Source organism: Lissotriton vulgaris, chromosome 8 (assembly GCF_964263255.1).
Source record: "Lissotriton vulgaris chromosome 8, aLisVul1.2, whole genome shotgun sequence".
Classification (NCBI taxonomy): Eukaryota; Metazoa; Chordata; class Amphibia; order Caudata; family Salamandridae; genus Lissotriton; species Lissotriton vulgaris.
Genome location: NC_141696.1, coordinates 1,436,575,182 through 1,436,595,848, shown reverse-complemented (window position 1 = coordinate 1,436,595,848; position 20,667 = coordinate 1,436,575,182). Strand labels below are relative to the sequence as shown.

Here is a 20,667-nt window from a genome sequence, read left to right as displayed (position 1 = left end):
TGGAAAAGCAGATTTAGGTGCTTGCACAAGAGTGGAGGTGCAAGGCAGTATACCCCCATCACCTGCTGTAAGATCATCGCTGCCTGTGCGATGTTGCACAACCTTGCATTGAAGAAGGGAACAGAGGTGGAGTTGTCAGACTATGAGGATTATGACGACAACATTGCTGTGCCTGAAACACAACCTGCTGGAGTGTCAACACCAAGTGAGGCAGATACAGACGTGAGGAGATTACACACAACTTATTCTGAGTAAGTAATGAGACTGAGACCTATGTTGAATGCACAAAATTATGTTTTTATCTAGTAGCTATCCTGTTACGGTAAAGAACAAAAGTGCACCAGTGAGCATTTCACTGCAATGCTCACAGTGATTAAACACACACAGACAGGTGTAGAATGCAACCACCGTAGTTGTAGATTGTCACTACGCAGGTTGAAATGGCACAAATGTGCAACACTAACTTCCAAAAGAACACTTCCTGTCCAATGGCAGTAGCCCATGGTAATAACTGTTCATCTGCGGCCACGCTTTGCACTGCCAGGTGTATGTGGCTCACTCTGATCACTGGGCATTTGGCCTGTAACCTCCAGTCGACCTGCTGCTCCTCCTGGTCTCTACAACAGGGTGGCTTGCCGTGCTGCTCCTACTGGTGCTAGCTTCACTCTCCGGCACTTCTATAGCTGCAGTTTGCGCTGTCTGTGCATTGAGTAAAGCCTCTAGCGCACCGGTCATTCCGGCTATGCCCCTCGTCAGCTGATCACTGTTCTGAGTCAGGACTTCCTGACTGGTCATGCTGCACCTATATAGCAGGGATGTGGCTGTTGCCAGCCGGTGTATGGCTTTCTCGGTTCTCACTGCACGCTGTTTCTCCATGCGCCTTGATGTCATTTCTGAGTCCAGTTTAGTGCACAGTTGCTGCATGGTTTGGGTCATATCGTGTATCCCCGTGGCCATGCCCTTGTTAACTTCCACCAGTTCCCTGATGCCCTGATCAATGTCCTGCATGTTAATGTTGAGGTTACGCATTTGTCTTTGACAGGCCATGATGCCCTTCCCCTGCATCCTCTGAATCCTGACCATGGATCCCTCCAGGCCTTGGAAGACACTGGACCCCTCCCCACGTGCACCTACACTCCTTCCTGGAACAGTGCAGCGTCTACTGGCAGTAGGTACAAGCTCTGCGCTGGGCTGCAGTGTGGCAGAGTTGTCAGCTCCAGGCAAGTTCTGTGAATCTTGACCCACCATTTCACCATCAGCTGTCTCCATTTCCACCAGTGGGGACACTACATGCCTCCTGCTACGTTGTGCTGCAGGTGTTTGGCTATCCTGTGATGCTGCCATTTCTGGCGAGGAGACCAATAGTGGTGACTGTGATGGTCTTGGGGATGCCTGCAGTTCTTCTGTGTTGTCAGGTGCTGGGGAAGGTGGCTGCCCACTCTGTACACCTGTGTCCTGTGCTGCACTGGGACCTGGCTCATTACTGTCATCCCTCTCGGGTGCCATGTCCTCTGCCTCCTGTGACTGCCTTCTTGAAGTGTGACCTGTGGACATACGAGCACATATCAGCTAGGTGCAAATGTCTCACTGCCACTGCAATTAAACTAGCAAAAATGCACTTATTCCATGCTGCCTGCCCTTGTCTGCAATAATTCGCCTAACTGTATTACATGGTCTTTCATTAAATGACTTCATGTACCATGATGCATTGCTACTGTTTTGCACTAACACACTGGGACTGGGGCAATCAAGGGGTGAGGGATGGATGAGGCTGTGAGGGGGATTGCTGTGCATGCATCTTACCTTTTCTACTTGCAGCTTTCGCCAAGCTGTCCACTTCTCCCAGTCCATGGACGCTTTCTGGCTCCAAGGTTGTGGCCACCATCTCCTCCAGGTCAGTGAGGGGGGTGCTGTGTTCTTTCCTCCACCTGTTTGCGAGGCCTGCTTGTAGTGGTCAGCAATTTTTTTTTTTGGTGAGGCTCCTTATATCATAGAACCTCTTCTTTAAGTCTTCAATTACTCTGGGGGTCACTCCCACTGCATTTACTTTTTCATGTATTTCATGCCAAATCTTCCTCTTGGCAGATTCAGGCACAGACAGGGACTGCCTTCCAAATAGTCTGTGGTGCACCTTTACCACCTCCTCCACAAGAACCTGTAGCTCCATGCTACTGAATTTCAGCTTTCATTTCCTTTCACTCTGCTCTGTATCCTTGCTGCTTGCCATTTGTAACTTTTAAAAGTGCACAAACTCCGTCTGCTGCTGCTCCCACTCTCTCTGCTCCAACTGCCTCTCCAGAACATTCTAATTAGTTGCAGCTGCCTGTGTAGTCACTTCCTGGTAGGAAGGGGGAGGGTGGTTGCACCTGATTGGCTGTTGTCTTCAGTTTCACTTTTGCTTGCTTTCCGATTTGGAAATTACCGAATCGGTATTTACCGATTCGGTATTTACCGAATCGGTATTTCTAATGCATTCCTATGGGCCTTTTGGCCCATAGGAATGAATGGGAGATACCGATTCGGTAAATACCGATTCGGTAATTTCCGAAAGTCCGATACCGATTTTTACTGATTCGGTAAAAAATACCGATTTTTTCCCTACATCTCATTTACCGATTTTTGAATACCGATTCGGTAAAATTCGGTATTTAAAAATCGGTAAATGACATTTACCTACATCTGGCCCTGAATCTTCTACCTCTAAAAAAGTGGATCTTCCACTGTACTTGGGGGAAACAGTGACAAAGTCCAGGTGAAGCAAGCAAGATATCACTTAAATGGTAGGTATATCAACGCCACTGAAAACTGCAGTGGTATCTGAACTTTGTACAACATTGAATCGTTTTGAGGGGGCCTTATCACTGGTGAAGCATCTTGGCCCTGGATTCCGCTAGACCTGCCAAGAGTTTCTTTTGCTGGTGAATGTTTGATTAAATACTATACAGAAAGTGAGCACTGCAACAATAACTATTCCTGAGCACGTGCCTGCACACTTCGGTGATATCAATAGGGCACAGGTAGTAAAGAGGATAGATGGTTGCTGCATTAGCCCCACGAGACCATTCCTATGCAGCTTCCTACCAATTAGAGCTTTACCATCCTGATATTTATAAAATACAGAGGGAATGCAGATGTTTTTGCCACTACACATGACATTATTCTTGCAAAATTGTATTCTCCTTCAGCTAAATAAATAGCTTCAAATGTGCCATCAACCAAGACCTTAGCCCAGTTGGGGTCTGAAATACTGTTTTTGTACCATCTCCATCATGTAGAAGGCAGCAAGGAAATGGTATATCCATGTATAACTCTGCAAAATTATTTTGTATGCCAACATAGTCCTGAAGAGTTCCCAATTATTGGCCTACTCGTGGCTCACTAATTCCCTTCCTTTACTATGTTTATGTACTAGCGTACTATTTTCTTACGAGTTGTAGTTGACACTGAGTACACATGAACATTTTGTACTTTAGTGCATACCATGCTTAACTGGACAAAAGTTATAAATATCTTCAAAATGTTAGTGAAAGTTCCAGTTTTTACATGGAAGATCCTGACCCCACAGGACAATGTGTTTAGCGTTTGGAGATTTAGGGAGAATTATGTTTACTTAGTAAGAGAAAGGAATACCCAGCATTGACCACCAGTGCCCACAATATGCTGTTTCTGCATCTTCACTTAACTCACAATGGTCCTGGTTAGATCTCCAAATCCAGCTAGTGCTGGTAACAACTTGAAATTCAGGTTGACTTTAACTCACTCCTAACCCCACAAATGTGTTTTAGTCAATGTTTGTTGTGTTCATTAGCACAAACGTGAGATTCAAGCCCTTATAAACTTCCAGCAGCTACACAGTATGGGGCATATTTACAAGCCTCTTGCGCAACCGGTGCTTCACTTTTGTGACAAGGTGTGGTGCTCCATATTTACAAGGACAGGCAAAGCCACCCTGCATGGCTTTTCGTGTCCTTGCATATATGGACCATGTTATGAGAATCTTTTCATCAATGCCATGGTAAGTATTGGTAAAGTAAATATACAAATATATATATACATCTTTTTTTCACTGAAAAAAACAAAGTTAAAGTAACAAAATAGTAATGTGAAAATTAGCAGAACATGGTGAGGGCATGAGTTCTAGTTACTTTAGAGCGCTAGTTCTGGTTACTAGAGATAACTATACCTGGTGAATTTCAGAGTTCTTCTAAGTTTAAAACGTCACTACGAAACTGAAATATTCACCTAACTATAACCTTTGTTTTTTCACTGAATTTCTAGGTTTTTGTTTAACATTAGGTGATATTTTATTACCATATGTAAAGCCAATACCATAATGCAAGACAGACCGCCTGCATCCAATTCCCTGTGTGTAGCCAACACCCAGTATTCTGGCATGCACAGCATATGGTTGACCTTGCAGGTCCTGGCTGCACTTAGGTAGACTTACTGACTTTGCCAAAATATAAAAAGTGAGCCTATTATCATCTTTCTCCAAAAATTACCAATCTTTGTTATCTAATGTATATTTCGATAGTTCACAAAATGTATTGTTTAATAATAATCAATCAATCAGGGTTTTTCAAGTGCTATTACTCACCCAAAAGGGTCTCAAGGTGCTGAGAGAGGGTGGTGTGCAGCTCCTGGATATTCATGGTGATTCGTCGGAGAGCCAGGTCTTGAGCAGGAACTTGGGGAGTGCTGAACTCTGTCTGAGGTGGCGAGGGAAGGTGTTCATGCCTTTGCTGTGAGGGTGAAGAAGGAGCGCTCTCCTGTTCTGGTCTTCTTGATGCGTGGCACCGTAGCAAGGGAGAGCTGGGCTGAGTGGAGAGATCTATGGGGTGATGAGGGCGTGGGTGACGGTTTTCCTGTGTTCCAGGGGAATCCAGTTGAATGTGTTTTCATAGGAGACAAAGGGTGTGAAAACAGGAGGAAGTGATGGTATTGACTTGTCGGTCCATTTTGAGTTCGGAGTCTAGTATTATTCGGAGGTTACCCACTCATCCGTGGGGATGAGTGGGTTCCCGAGGGCAGGGAACAGCAGGTGTCATTCCCTAGCGTTGAAGTGTGGGTGCATGATAAGTACTTCGGTTTTGTCCATGTTTAGTAGTAGGCAGCTGTTTATCATCCACTTGGCGACTGCTTCCATTCCTTCCTGAAAGTGGTGTTTGGAGAGGTTGGGTTTATTGTATAAAGAGAGAGGATGAGTTGGATGTTGTCTGCATACGAGGCCATGTTGAGTCCATGGGATCTGACGATGGGTGCGAGCAGGGCCATGTAGACGTTGAACAGGGTGGGGCTGATTGAGGATCCTTGGGGGACTCCGCAGGTGGTCCTGGTGGGATCCGAGAGGACGGGTGGGAGTCTGACCCACAGCATTCTGCCGGAGAGGAATGAGCGGATCGAGTCGAGGTCCTTGTTCCAGATCCCTGCGTCGTGGAGTCTGCAGGCTAGGATGTGGTGTGAGACTGTGTTGAAGGCTGCGGAGAGGTCTAGGAGGATGAGGGCCACAGTCTCTCCTCTGTCAAGAAGGAAGTGAATGTCGTCTGTCGTGGCGAGGAGGGTGGTTTCGGTGCTGTGATTGTTCCTGAAACCTGATTAGGAGAAGTCGAGGATGTTGTTTTCTTCAATGAAGGAGGTGGGATGGCTGTTGACAGCATTTTCGATTACTTTTGCAGGGTACGGGAGTAAGGAGATTGGTCTGAAGTTCTTTAGGTTGGTGGGATCCCCTAAGGGTTTTTTCAGGATAGGGTTGAACTCGCTGTGTTTCCAGTCAGTGGGGAGGGAGTCGTCTCGAAGGAGTGGTTGATTCATGGAAGTTCAGGGCCAATGATGTCTGCGGCTCAGTGGTAGATGTGGTGGGGGCAGGGGTCTGTGGCAGTCCAGGAGTGGGTGGACTACATAGTCTTTAGGGTGTCTTCAATGGTGAGGGCTGCGTGGTGTGGGGAACAGTGGTTGTGGGTTCCCCGTGTAGGTTGTTGTCATCAAAGTTGTAATATATGGTCTTGATTTTGTGATGAAAGAAGGTGCTGAATCTTTCGTAAAAGTCCTGGGAGGGTGAGATGTTGGGTTGAGCAAAATCTGAAGATTCCGAAGAGTTCCTTGCTGTTGTGCGCATGGGTGGAGATTCTGTCCTGAAGTGCTTTCTTCCTTTAGTGTCTGATGAGCTAGTGATGGGCGGCGATGGTTGCATTGAAGTTGTCGTGGTCTGCTGAGGTTTTGGAGTTCCTCCATTACTTTTCAAGGCGTCTGCAGATTCGTATGGATTTTTGGAGTTTGGTGGAGAACCAACTGGCTCTCCTGGAGTGTGGGCTGAAAGATTTCTTGAGGGGATAATGGTGTTGGTGCAGTTAGTGATCCAGTTGTGTAGGGTGCGGGCGGCGGTGGTTGGGTCGTCGTCCATAGCGGTGGGAGTGGTGCTGCTGAGGCAGTCTGTGAGCTGGTTCTTGTTCCAATTCCTGCGCTGGAGCTGTTGTGGACATTTGCGGGTTGTGTTGGTTTTAAAGGTGAAGTGGACGCAGCAATGGTCTGTCCATGGTTCGGAAAAGCCAAGTCCTGGGCACACGTTTATAAAGTAAAAACAATGTTTGTTGATCTTCTGAGCATTCGAAGAGTTGTAAGAGTTGTAAAGTCCACTCAAATAGTAAATGTTTTTAGTTTAATCTCAATCGCAAAAGGACAACCAGCCAACACGTGTTTCGTCACAAATGGGAAGTATCCTGTGACTTCTACAGGGCTGTAATGGGAAGCGTCAATGTCTCTGGGGAATCTCTCTGCCGGTGATAATTCCGACCCAGTTGGTCTGGTTAAAAGAATGTGATAATAAATTCCAAAGTGCTGGCAGGGAAGCTACAGAAAATGGAGATCCCACAAGTGAATGTCTGAATATCCGTAGGTCGGTGGGTGAATGTCTCAAACGGATCTTAAGTAACAATGGAAACCTTTATGGTGGAGGTAGGAAAGCTCTAGGGTGGCGGAGATTCCGAAAGTGAATGACTGCAGCTTGTGGAAGGGCGGGTATGCCAATTCTAAAGGATCTCGAGCAGGCACTGCTTCGTCTCTGTTCTGGATAAGGTCCTGTCTAGTCGCGACCTCTACTGAGAGATATATTTATATCTATAGAAATTGGGTTGTGCTAAGGGGTGTGTGTGAGTCCTGGTCAAGCAACAGGCAAGATCCTTTGCAGGGTGTACCACAAAAAGTTACTTAATTAGCCTGTGCTTAACCATGGGTAGCTTGGTACAAAAACAGTCCGTCTTAACTTAGAGGCAATGTGTAAAGTATTTATACAACAATTATAAACAGTACAAATATTTCAAAAATCAATTTTAGAGACAGAATAGTATGAGTGATGTTATTTAATATACATCCTCAAATGCAAATCAATTGTCAGAGTAATCAACAAATGGTAGACATATAGTCTCAGTGCCAATAGGAGAAAAGGGACAGGTGAGAGAAGGGACCGTGATGAGGATAGTGTGGAAATAGAAACAAATTGTAGAAACAATAACAGGTGGTCTTATGTATATTCAAAGTTCAGTACCACATTGACATATATACATCGTCATAGGAATGAATTATACATTGGATGATCCTATCCCAAAAATATAATAGCACAGCCACTAAATGTTCTGTTGTCAGGAGGGAAGGACGAGGAAGGTATGTCGACGTTTCGACCCCAAAAGGTGTAGGTTAGATCCTGCCCTACTGCGGGGTCTTCTTCAGGACAAGTGGGGGGTGGGATGGTGAAGGAGGGCACCTAAGAATTACAATTAGAACTCTGTTAGGTTTGGGAAAATAACGTGTTGCTACTACTATGTGCAAAGTCAGTCACAACGCATTTACCTAAAAACCACAGCAATGTCGTGTGGCACCGTCTGTTGTGGGAGGTGGGCCAGGAGGCTCGGATGAAGAGGGAGAGCGTATGAACCTAAAAAGAATTAGGTTTCAATTAGAAAAGTGGGCAAGTAACCAGAACGTCCCACAATAAGGTAGAGTTATATCAATACAGCGTGCTTGAATTAAAAAAGCATCTGAACATACCCAGCCGGGTTAAAAAGTGGGTAGAACAAGTCATACACATGAGGAGTGACCAATCTGATGCTCATCCAGGTAAGACCACGTCATGCCGCCACATATATACACACAATTAAGGCTTTGAAGTTTGTTACCATCATTCACGGTCTCACAGCGAATTAAAGGACAGCTCAGGGCTGAGAGATATGTAACCTGCTTGGTAAATTGCACAGGAAAAGCCGGAATATACCTGCCGATGGTCAGGTGTTCATTCAGACACAAGGGGTGACCTCTCGACATAGTTAATCTCATAGTTACCTATAATTCATAAGCTCGGCCCAGGATTCATGGGCGTAACTTCGAGGGTGGTCGATGTCAAAAAAGCTTCGGGGGTATCTGTTAGGCCTGTCAAAGGTGAGGAGGGGGAGCCGATTAGGACCTTGCAAAATATCATAAAACGAGTCAATATGCTCGTAATGTACGGGTTCAGCCGAACTTACTGCAGCTAGTCGGCGCGTATGCATTTAATGCAAGCTCCGGGGTTCCTTAGCGTCCGTATCCGATTTTCAGAACACGGGTTCTGACTTACCGCGTTTCTTAAATGGAAACGGGGCTCACGCGTCGCAGGTGTATACCGCTGGCGCGCGTGTGTGTGCAGCAGCTGGATGGCTGCTTCTCATCAGACCAATCACGGGCCTTCAGTAGTTTCTAGAGAAAAGACTACAAAATTGTAGTTTGTTCGGTCCGGCTCAAATTAAGCACACTGAAACAAGGGGAAAAAGTTAAATGGCATGAAACCAGTTAATTCACGGGTGTAAGTATTTCGCCTGTGTGCTAAATAACTGAAGCACCAAATTGCCGATTTTCTACGTGGTGTTAATAATCCCCGGATTCCATAGAGGCATATAGCCCAAAGTGAGATCTATTTGACAAGTGCATTGCTGTGCATAGAATTATAATTATAACAGAGTTACATTCTATTGAACAGTTAAAGAGAAAGTAGACTGTAATTTCCACATACACAAGGACAAAAAATTTCTTTATACACATACAGCTATATCCGTTCGGTTCACAGTTAGATAGGCATACAAAACACCGTTGCATATGGCTAGACCAGTTTGATTCATAGTCAGATAGATCGACAAAGAATTAACAATAAATTGACCAGGAATTAATAAGTGGGCATACACATCATAAGAATATTCTACACATTATTATGTATGATCATGCAAAAGAGACGTTTCAGAGAACACAACGTATTTTGTAGAACAGAATCAATATAAGCATGCTAACTGAGCATAGCTGGTATCGTGTTCATTCAGCCCATGTTGTATGGTGTCCAAACGGTTTATCCATTTACTTTCCCTTAAATCCAATATGGAAGTGATGTTACCACCCCTGGGCCCTAAGGACACTTTCTCCAAGACCACCCATTGTATCTCTTCCACAGTGTGGCCTGACCTTCTGTAGTGATCTACCAGTGGTGCCCCAATAACCTCACATCTGATCCTACTCTGGTGCTGAAGGATGCGTGCCTTGATTTTTTGTTGTGTCTGTCCTATGTAGGCTAAGCCGCAAGGACATAGGATACAGTAAATAACATTGTTTGTGTTACAGTTCATGAAAGTCTTTAGGTCTATAGTGTGATTCTTGTAAATAAACTGTTTTGTTTGTATCCCCATGGGACAGGCTTTACAATGTCCACACCTGTGATTGCCCGCTATAACAGGTAGGTTCCACATAGTTTGTAAGGATGGAGGCTCAGGGGTTTCAAGTAAGGAGCAGACTACATGATCCCTTACGCTCCTTGATTTCTTGAATGAATGCATGGGTAACTGCGTTTGTCCATTTTCCTCAGATACTAGTGGCCAGTACTTATTGGAATTCAATATGGATGAACAACTATATGTGACATAGTGTCACTTTATACAAGCATCCCACAGGTTGAGGCGTTGGAAGTCATGCGCGAGGCACTTGATGGTCGAACAGCACCTATGCCGGTGCCAACTGAGTTTATTGTCTTACTATTGACTATCGCTATGAGGAAGAACTTCTTCATGTTCCAAGGCAATTTCTACATTCAAATCAAGGGGGGCAGCCTTTGCGCCGGACCTGGCCATCATTTACATGGCTGACTATGAACGGAAATATGTGCTGAATCAAAACAATCCTTTCAAAGATAACGTCACGATGTGGTACCGTTATATCGATGACGTTCTGATGCTCTGGACCGGCCCCGAAGAAACTCTGAACCAATTCCATCAATGGCTGAACCAACAAAGCAGAGACATTCAATTCACCATACAATGGAGTAAAGAAAAAATTGATTTCCTTGACATCACAATCTTCTGTACTGGGAACACTTTGGCAACAACGCTATACCGCAAACCTACTGAGCGGAACTCCCTATTGCTTTACAATAGTCACCATCCGAGGAGTTTAAAAGACAATCTACCAGTTGGCCAATTTTTCCGAATACGGCGGAATTTCACTAGAAAAGAAGACTACTTTACAGAATCAGAAGACCTGAGTACAAGGCTGATAGAAAGAGGATATCCTCGGAGACTAGTGAAGAGAGCGCAGAAACAGGCTTGGTACAGCAAAAGGGATGTACTCCTTCACCCGCAGCCCAAACACGACGACACATTAGAGAGGATGATTTGTGTAACTACATTCTGCACACAAAGTAACAACCTAAAGAAAATCGTCAATAAGTACTGGCCACTAGTATCTGAGGAAATTGGACAAATGCAGTTACCCATGCATTCATTTAAGAAATCAAGGAGCGTAAGGGATCATGTAGTCTGCTCCTTACTTGAAACCCCTGAGCCTCCATCCTTACAAACTATGTGGAACCTACCTGTTATAGCGGGCAATCACAGGTTGGCCACTTGTATCTGAGGAAAATGGACAAACGCAGTTACCCATGCATTCATTCAAGAAATCAAGGAGCGTAAGGGATCATGTAGTCTGCTCCTTACTTGAAACCCCTGAGCCTCCATCCTTACAATCTATGTGGAACCTACCTGTTATAGCGGGCAATCACAGGTGTGGACATTGTAAAGCCTGTCCCATGGGGATACAAACAAAACAGTTTATTTACAAGAATCACACTATAGACCTAAAGACTTTCACGAACTGTAACACAAACAATGTTATTTACTGTATCCTATGTCCTTGCGGCTTAGCCTACATAGGACAGACACAACAAAAAGTCAAGGCACGCATCCTTCAGCACCAGAGTAGGATCAGATGTGAGGTTATTGGGGCACCACTGGTAGATCACTACAGAAGGTCAGGCCACACTGTGGAAGAGATACAATGGGTGGTCTTGGAGAAAGTGTCCTTAGGGCCCAGGGGTGGTAACATCACTTCCATATTGGATTTAAGGGAAAGTAAATGGATAAACCGTTTGGACACCATACAACATGGGCTGAATGAACACGATACCAGCTATGCTCAGTTAGCATGCTTATATTGATTCTGTTCTACAAAATACGTTGTGTTCTCTGAAACGTCTCTTTTGCATGATCATACATAATAATGAGTAGAATATTCTTATGATATGTATGCCCACTTATTAATTCCTGGTCAATTTTTTGTTAATTCTTTGTCTATCTATCTGACTATGAATCAAACTGGCCTAGCCATATGCAACAGTGTTTTGTATGCCTATCTAACTGTGAACCGAACGGATATAGCTGTATGTGTATAATGACATTTTTTGTCCTTGTGTATGTGGAAATTACAGTCTACTTTCTCTTTAACTGTTGAATAGAATGTAACTCTGTTATAATTATAATTCTATGCACAGCAATGCACTTGTCAAATAGATCTCACTTTGGGCTATATGCCTCTATGGAATCCGGGGATTATATTAACACCACGTAGAAAATCGACAATTTGGTGCTTCAGTTATTTAACACACAGGCGAAATACTTACACCCGTGAATTAACTGGTTTCATGCCATTTAACTTTTTCCCCTTGTTTGGGTGTGCTTAATTTGAGCCGGACCGAAAAAACTACAATTTAGTAGTCTTTTCTCTAGAAGCTACTGAAAGCCCGTGATTGGTCTGATGAGAAGCAGCCATCCAGCTGCTGCACACACACGCGCGCCAGCGGTATACACCTGCGACGCGTGAGCCCCGTTTCCATTTAAGAAACGCGGTGAGTCAGAACCCGTGTTCTGAAAATCGGATACGGACGCTAAGGAACCCCGGAGCTTGCATTAAATGCATACGCGCCGACTAGCTGCAATAAGTTCGGCTGAACCCGTACATTACGAGCAACATATTGACTCGTTTTATGATATTTTGCAAGGTCCTAATCGGCTCCCCCTCCTCACCTTTGACAGGCCTAACAGATACCCTCGAAGCTTTTTTGTCATCGACCACCCTCGAAGTTACGCCCATGAAGCCTGGGCCGAGCTTATGAATTATAAGTAACAATGTGATTAACTATGTCGAGAGGTCACCCCTTGTGTCTGAATGAACACCTGACCATCGGCAGGTATATTCCGGCTTTTCCTGTGCAATTTACAAAGCAGGTTACATATCTCTCAGCCCTGAGCTGTCCTTTAATTCGCTGTGAGACCGTGTATGATGGTAACAAACTTCAAAGCCTTAATTGTGTGTATATATGTGGCGGCATGACGTGGTCTTACCTGGATGAGCATCAGGTTGGTCACTCCTCATGTGTATGACTTGTTCTACCCACTTTTTAACCCGGCTGGGTATGTTTGGATGCTTTTTTAATTCAAGCACGCTGTATTGATATAACTCTACCTTATTGTGGGACGTTCTGGTTACTTGCCGACTTTTCTAATTGAAACCTAATTCTTTTTAGGTTCATACGCTCTCCCTCTTCATCCGAGCCTCCTGGCCCACCTCCCACAACAGACGGTGCCACACGACATTGCTGTAGTTTTTAGGTAAATGTGTTGTGACTGACTGTGCACATAGTAGTAGCAACGCGTTATTTTACCAAACCTAACAGAGTTCTAATTGTAATTCTTAGGTGCCCTCCTTCACCATCCCACCCCCCACTTGTCCTGAAGAAGACCCCGCAGTAGGGCAGGATCTAGCCTACACCTTTTGGGGTCGAAACGTCAACATACCTTCCTCGTCCTACCCTCCTGACAACAGAACATTTAGTGGCTGTGCTATTATATTTTTGGGATAGGATCATCCAATGTATAATTCATTCCTATGACGATGTATATATGTCAATGTGGTACTGAACTTTGAATATACATAAGACCACCTGTTATTGTTTCTACAATTTGTTTCTATTTCCACACTATCCTTATCACGGTCCCTTCCCTCACCTGTCCCTTTTCTCCTATTGGCACTGAGACTATATGTCTACCATTTGTTGATTACTCTGACAATTGATTTGCATTTGAGGATGTATATTAAATAACATCACTCATACTATTCTGTCTCTAAAATTGATTTTTGAAATATTTGTACTGTTTATAATTGTTATGTGCGTCTAGCATGTTGTTCCAACTGGGACCACTTTATATACAACATTGATTACCCAGGTCCCAGTGCTATTGGGTTAACCCTTATTTTGTAACATAAAGTATTTATACAGCACACAAACAGTAGCAAAGGGAAAACACCACACCAATTTTGAAAAATAAAGTAAATCGTAATAAATTATTTGACACCAGAAAGGCACAAATCCAATTGGTAGAAACAGAATCATGATTCTTTAGAGTTTAAGCTTCAAAATAGCACCTAAAAGATAAAGGCACCAACCAATGACATCTGGCCACCTTTAACCATCACAACCAAGGATCCAGGAGTGTATGGAGAACCCTTAAGGTTTCAGAACTCACTCAGGTTAGGTCCAGGTACGGGTTCAAGATGCTGGGAGCTTGTAATGTCCCTGTGGCTGCAAACTGGAGACCAGCAAATTAGCCTTTGGAGTCTCTTTTGGAAGTCCTGGGTGCAGAAAAAGAAGCAGGGTCCAACAGCAGGGCTGGACTCTGAGGGTTTATGGCAGGCTCCAAGTACAGCAGCATTCTGGCAGAGTGTACAGAAGGTCACAACAGCAGGCATTCCCTCTGAGAGTCCTTCCACAGGTCCAGTAGGCAACTGAAGAGTGGGCTTGAGAGCCATATTTTTATACCTGGTGCCCTGCTCTCACAAGGTGGGAGAAGTTTCTGGAAAGGTCCTTGAAGTTCTGGGAGTTTCCTGCTTCCCCTGCCCTGGCTCCAAGCTGGCTGTACTGACAATATTGGGTTGTTAGGCCTATTGTGAAAAGACAGGGCACAGCCTATTTAGGTGCAAGTGGGGATGTGCTCAGCTCTGCTCCCCCCATCAAGCCAGTTGCTGGCCCATTGAGGCTCAGCTAATCCCACTATTGTGTGACTGTCTGGAGGGAATTCACAAAGTCTAACTGTCAGCTACACCGAGTCATGTGACACAATGGGAGAAGATGTGTCCTAACAGCTAGAGCGGTCAACCTCAAAGCTGGGGAATAAGGTTTGAGTCTCTGCAGGGCAGCTCAACATCTGTGACCATGGGCAAATCACTTAATCTCCCTGTGACTAACAAAAAATGAATGTGCCCATCTATAATGCAACCGGTGTCATTTAAGGTGCTCTGATACCTTTGGGTCGAGTTCTCGCTTTATAAAACTCCCCCCCCCCCCAAAAAAAAAGACAGGCTGCAGGCAAAAAGGATTAAGCCAGACAAATGCCAGCTTTCTAAAAGTGGGATTTTCAAACTTATAATGAAAAATTCAACTTTACAATTAAAGAGGGTTTCTCATGACTAGTGCATAGGTACCAAAGATGCCATATCCACCTCCTCTAGTTTCAGAATTACAACTTAATAAATGTAATAAAGAATCCCCAATGTTATCTTATGGGACCGGTAGACCTCACAGTAGTGAAAAACAAATTTGGGAGTTTTTCACTACTAGATCATGTAAAGCTTAAAACTGCATGTCCTACCTTTTAATTACACAGCACCATGCCTTATAGGCTACATAGGGCCTACCTTAGGGGTGACTTATATGTAATAAAAGGTGAGTTTGGGCTTCAGGCTGCAATGACAGGCTTGTGGCATGTTTTAAATTGATACTTAAATGGGTGGCACAATAGTTGCTGCCGGCTCACTGGTAGCATTTAATTTACAGGCACTGAGTATATGGTATACCACTCTACAACTGACTTCCATGTTAAATAAGTATGCCAATCAGGTATATGCCAATACAACCATGTTTAGGGTAATTGGCACAACCATTTATGCACAAGTTATCAGAGGTAAAGTGCACAGTGTCCTAAGGCCAGCGAGCAAAGATCCAGGAAAAAGTAGTAGGAGGAAGGCAAAATGTTTGCTGATGACCCTCTAGAGAGTGCCATTTCCAACACAACCCCCTCCAGCCTAAAGGCAGGGCAGACTAATAAATACCTTGATGGACTTCCCTGCTTAGGCAATACTATGTGAACAAAGGCCCATACAGCAGGGTCACTCGTCAGCACTACGCCTCTCTGAATTCAGTTAAACTCCTCTGTCTACTCCCTCCTATGCAACTGAACTGACCCCTCCTCCTCACTCGTGGGCTCCATCTGCACAGCACCTAACCTTAACTTGCTTGCTGATGCATCCCGGTAGGCAGACATACCACCATGACCAACAAAGTGATGTGATTCCACTCCTTAGGTCAGATTCTGTCCTCGACCCAAGGAAAACTCTACCCATAAGAACATCAACCAGCAGAGGCCACTGACAGCTGTCCCCATTCCTCCCTGGGGTCTCTGATGGGGTGGGCAGTAGCCCCAGGTGTCCTTTATCCTTTTTCCACTCCACCTCCCACCAGTTCAAGGATGGTATTCTCAGACTGATTCCTCAAACCAGGGTATGTATCCTGAGGATGACTAGGAGACAGGGGTGAGTCCTTCCTCCCTAAACCCCTCCATCTGGACCTCTGGACCTTCTGTTTGGGATGGTATGTCCAGATGTCTGCGATTTCAGGGCGCCCTGGGCAGTTGCCCCTTCCATCTTTTCTATCACTGGTGGCAACTCATTCCCCAGAAAACAGTCAATGGGCATATAGAAACTAACTTTGACCCTTCTCTGGGTCACCTCCCCACCCCACTCCAGGGATACTAGGGCCATAGGGTGGAAAACATCCTGCCAATGGGCTGAGGCTACCCTACACACCTGGCTGGTGTATTGCTCTAAAGAAACTAGCCTAGTCTTTCCACTACCATGGTCGGGCTAGCCCCCATGTCCCTCAGAGCAGTAACAGGGATCTGATTTACCTCCAGCTGGTGGAAGTGACAACTCCCACCCTGAGGGATCACCAGCTCACCCTCTGAGTCTATCCCCTAAGGCCACATTGGCCACTCCTGTTAGCTCCCACCAGCAGGCAGTTTCCCCCAGCTTGTGTCTAGCTGATAACAATTCAAACAGCGGGGTTGGAAATGAGGCGCCCTAGGCCACCATCCACAGACCTTCCCTCCTTCTTCTTAGAAGAGACATGGGAACCCTTTCCTTACTCCTTACCCTGGGCCTTGCCTGGGCCTCCCTTGACCTCTGCCTCACTCTGCTGGGGCAACCCAAACCATCCTTCTTGGTTGTCACTACCAGATACCTTCTTGGACATCCTGGTGCTGGCCCAGTGGTCCGCCTCCTCAGTAAGCTTCCTGGAGTCAGCCAGCTTGCTATCTACCAGATGTGGGTGTAGCTCTGTAAAACAAGTATTGAGCGTCTGGTGTCTGGGTAAAATGGTATGATGGTGGGTGAGGGGGGAACCAGGGATGGACAACCCAAATAAAAGAACTTACCTGTTCGATGCTCCGAAACAATTCTTTGGCTCTGTGAACGCACACTGCAGGACCAGGCTCCCTGAATCCGCTGGGCCAATTCTGATGCTGTGTTTATGCTGCATGAAAGCAGCATCAAGATAGGAATGAGCGCCAATTATCTGGGCTCCCAGTGAGACTGGGAGCCTGTGCCTGCTCTCTCCAACCCGGCAATGCAGCTCAGGTTGGAGAGAGCTTCAGTGCGCATGATTGTTTAGCTGGCCTGAGACGGCCGGCTAAACCGTCATGCGCACTAACAACCAGTGCATCTATCACTCCCCCTCTGCCTGTCATCCCTGTGGCCCCACGTCCTAGACGATGCTGAAGAGAAAAACAAAACAATAATAAACACAGGATCATTATCATTTTATTTTTCATTTTTTGGCTGCTGGCAGGGGGGCGACGATCCTCCACCATAGTAGAGGAGCCTCCACTGGAGCATGTGCTCCCTCAGAATCAGGTTGTACAGCCCGCTGAAATCCTCTACCATGCTGCCCCTCATCAAGCCCTCCAGTGCCTTGCTGGCACAATCTAAAACTGATTTGGGAGTTGTGGCTGTCCTTGAACCTTTGACTTTACCCAAATTTGTAAAGAAGAATGGTTTTCATGGGGGCATACTTACTCTGGTCTTCTACCTCCAGTGTCAGGAGTGTAACCCCCCCCACCTTGGGCATGTACCTACACAAACTACCCCTCCAGTACTCGTCAGGGACCTTATGTACCCTCAGGGCAACTGCATAGGCTGAAAACCATTTATCTATATCACTCCCCACCTCATAACTGGCACAAGGTCTTTGGTTATGCAGTCTCTCACCTCTCCAGTAGACACTGCTGATTCACTGCCACCATTACTGCTTGAATCCACTTGCTTAGCTTTAATGTCAAGCTCCCTCATGCTTATCTCATGCCCCAACAGTAGTTTCCTTTCAGCCAAGGCCCTCTCAGCCTCAGCTTTCTCCTTCTCCAACCCTGGCCAGTTCCAGCTTGAGCTTCCTTTCTTCCCTACTCTCCTCCAACTCTTCTTGTGACAGGCCTCTGGAAAACACACAGCTCCCTGCTTTGGGTTGAACCTTCAACCCTGGAAGGATTTTGCGCTCCTCCTCTACAGGTAGTAGTCAAAGACCCTCCTAGGAGTCTAGTCTAATTCCTCCTCAGTATCTAGTTCCACCTCTTCATTGTCTGCAGAGGGTTAATGGGCCTGCCCATGCCCTTAAATATGGAGCTCTGCCTTCTCGGTACTCCTCTTAGCAGGCAACCCCTTCTCCTGACAGAATTCCTTGAGCCGGGCCACTGTGTAGCTCTCCAGGTTGGCCAGCTTTAACTTTGGTACGCTGCACAACCGTTATTATTACTATGTAAAATTATAAATTCAACACATGTTCCAGAGATGTACATAAGCTGATTAGGGACTCACTTTATTTTCTTAATCTGATTACCCAGTTCCTTTTCTTAGTATTAGGGTTCCTCCTTCTATTTCTTATTATAACCTGGTGCCCTACTTCCAGAAGGTGGGAGAAGTTTCTGGAAAGGTCCTTAAATTCTAGGAGTCTCCTGCTGTCCCTGCCCTGGCTCCAGGCTGGCTGCACTGACAATACAGGGTTGTTAGGCCTATTGTGAGGAGACAGGGCACAGCCAATTCAGGTGCACGTGGGGCTGTGCTTGCCTCCGCCCCTCTCTCCTTCGAACCAGTTCATCGCCCATTGCAGCTCAGCTAATTCCACTATTGTGTGACTATCTGGAGGAAATTCACAAAGTATAACAGTCCGCTACACCCAGTCATCTGACCTAAGACAGGCTGCAGGCACAACGCGCTAATGGCAGAAAAATGCCAACTTTCTAAAAGTGGCATTTTCAAACTTATATAGCTAAATTCAACTTTACCATTTAAGAGGTTTTATCATTACAAATTGATAGTACCAAAAATGCTATATCTACCTCCTCTTGTTAATGAATTACAGCTTATTAAATGTAATAAGGAATCCCCAATGTTATCCTATGGGACAGGTAGGCTTCATAGTAGTGAAAAACTAATTTGGGAGTTTTTCACTACTGGAACATGTAACATTTTAAAGTACATGTCCTACCTTTTAATTACACAGTGCCCTGCCCCATGGGCTACCCAAGGCCTTCTAAGGGGTGACTAATCTATTCTAATATAATAAAGAGAGAGCCCAAACCTTTGAGACGGGTAATAATCTCCGGAACCACAGCACCAATCACAACACCCAATACAGCGTTGGAAAGGGCAGTTGCAGCAGAAGGACATAGGCTATGCTGATGCCCACCATATACATTTAAAAGGTAAAAGAACCGTGCCAGCAAAGTAGTCCCTTGTGGCCGTGTCTGCGTTGTGCTGTGGGCGTGTGCTGTGTGCGTGACAAACGCTGGGGGCATGTGGTACGTTCCGCCCTTCATGCCATGTCTCATATTACTTAAGGAACAATGCTCCTCCACAAGCAAACCTATAGCCCCAGTCGTGGAGATTTACAAAGCTAGAGGGGTTAGAGCTGCCCTATACGGGGCGGAGCTGTGGGGTACTTGCAATTTGGATGTACTAGCAAAATCGGAGAGCAAATTCTTGAAAGATCTGATGGCTCTCCCGTTGAGTACTCCTACTGTCCCAGTGCTACTTGATCTAGGCTACAATCGATCAAGGATCAAGCCCAACTCCGCCCCCTGCACCTTTGGGCTCGGTTGTGGCAGGTGCCCGAACTAGCCTCCTATGCAGAAGCGCTATCAGAGGTAATGGCCATGGAAGGTTGGTCTAGGATTAAATGGTTGAGGGATGTGAAACGGCTATTAGTGGAGTTAGGGCTAGGCGATGCATAGGCATCGAGATCCGCCCCTCCTAAAGCTATGCAATTCTACTGCAGCCTTTGTGAGGATTAAGGACGTGGTGGCCTATGAACCTTACTTAGACATGATTTCCATCCCTTTCGACCATGCCCTGTATTTTAAGTTCAGAGTGGGGACACTACCAGTAGGTGAACTAGTTGCGCGTTGGAAATCCTCCTACCAGTTTTCCCCCTTTTGTGCGCGTTGTCCCACTCGAGCAGAGTCGGTAGCCCACATTCTTTTTGAATGTCCGGATTACTGTGCACCCAGGAACCGTTGGCTTAAACCCTTATGTAGACTTTTAGGTACCCGCCAACATATAGTGGCGTTACGTATTTTAATGTCTGACACATCCACTTTGACTGTTTGTGCTGTGTCAAAATTTTTACAGTGGTCATGGTTGATTCATGCAAGAAGGCTTTCATTGTCAATTTAATTCTGTTTTAGCTGTTATAACTCTTTTTCCCTGTTCTTCCCTTTTGTGTATTTAGATAGGGACTGTTATAAATGCTGTGTTTTATACATGTTGTACAAGCTTTTATGATATTTTTATATCGAAATAAAGCCTATCAATCACAATCACAATCATGTCTCATATTGTGTGCTAATCCCACCCTATTCCCTTTAAATACCCCTGCACCCCATAATCATAGCACACCCTTACTCCTTAAAATACCCCAACACCCTTAAACACTAACCCATCTTAACCCTATAAATATACCCTGTACCCCAAAACCCAAACCTATCCCTAAACCCTAAAAATACCCCTGTACCCCAAAACCCAAACCTAGCCCTGAACACTATAAATACCCCTGTATCTCAAACCCCAAACCTACCCCTGAACCCTAAAAAGACCCCTGTACCCCAAACCTAGCCCTGAACCCTAAAAATACCACTGCACCCCAAAACCCAAGCCTACCCCTGAACCCTAAAATACCCCTGTACCCCAAAACCCAAACCTATCCCAAACCCTAAAAATACCCCTGTACCCCAA

The 20,667-nt window shown here is 45.4% G+C and overlaps 1 protein-coding gene across 1 annotated transcript; it reads right to left on the bottom strand.

Annotated features, from left to right (window-relative positions):
• Positions 1–278: 278 nt before the first annotated feature.
• On the bottom strand, positions 279–2,289 carry LOC147698898 (uncharacterized). The gene is made up of 2 exons (XM_086933529.1): positions 1,804–2,289; positions 279–1,544 (listed from the first exon to the last, which is right to left on the bottom strand). Exons 1-2 carry the CDS (start codon positions 1,883–1,885, stop codon positions 565–567), a joined length of 1,062 nt encoding a protein of 353 aa, XP_086789655.1. The 5' UTR covers positions 1,886–2,289; the 3' UTR covers positions 279–564.
• Between the last annotated feature and the right edge of the window lie 18,378 nt (positions 2,290–20,667).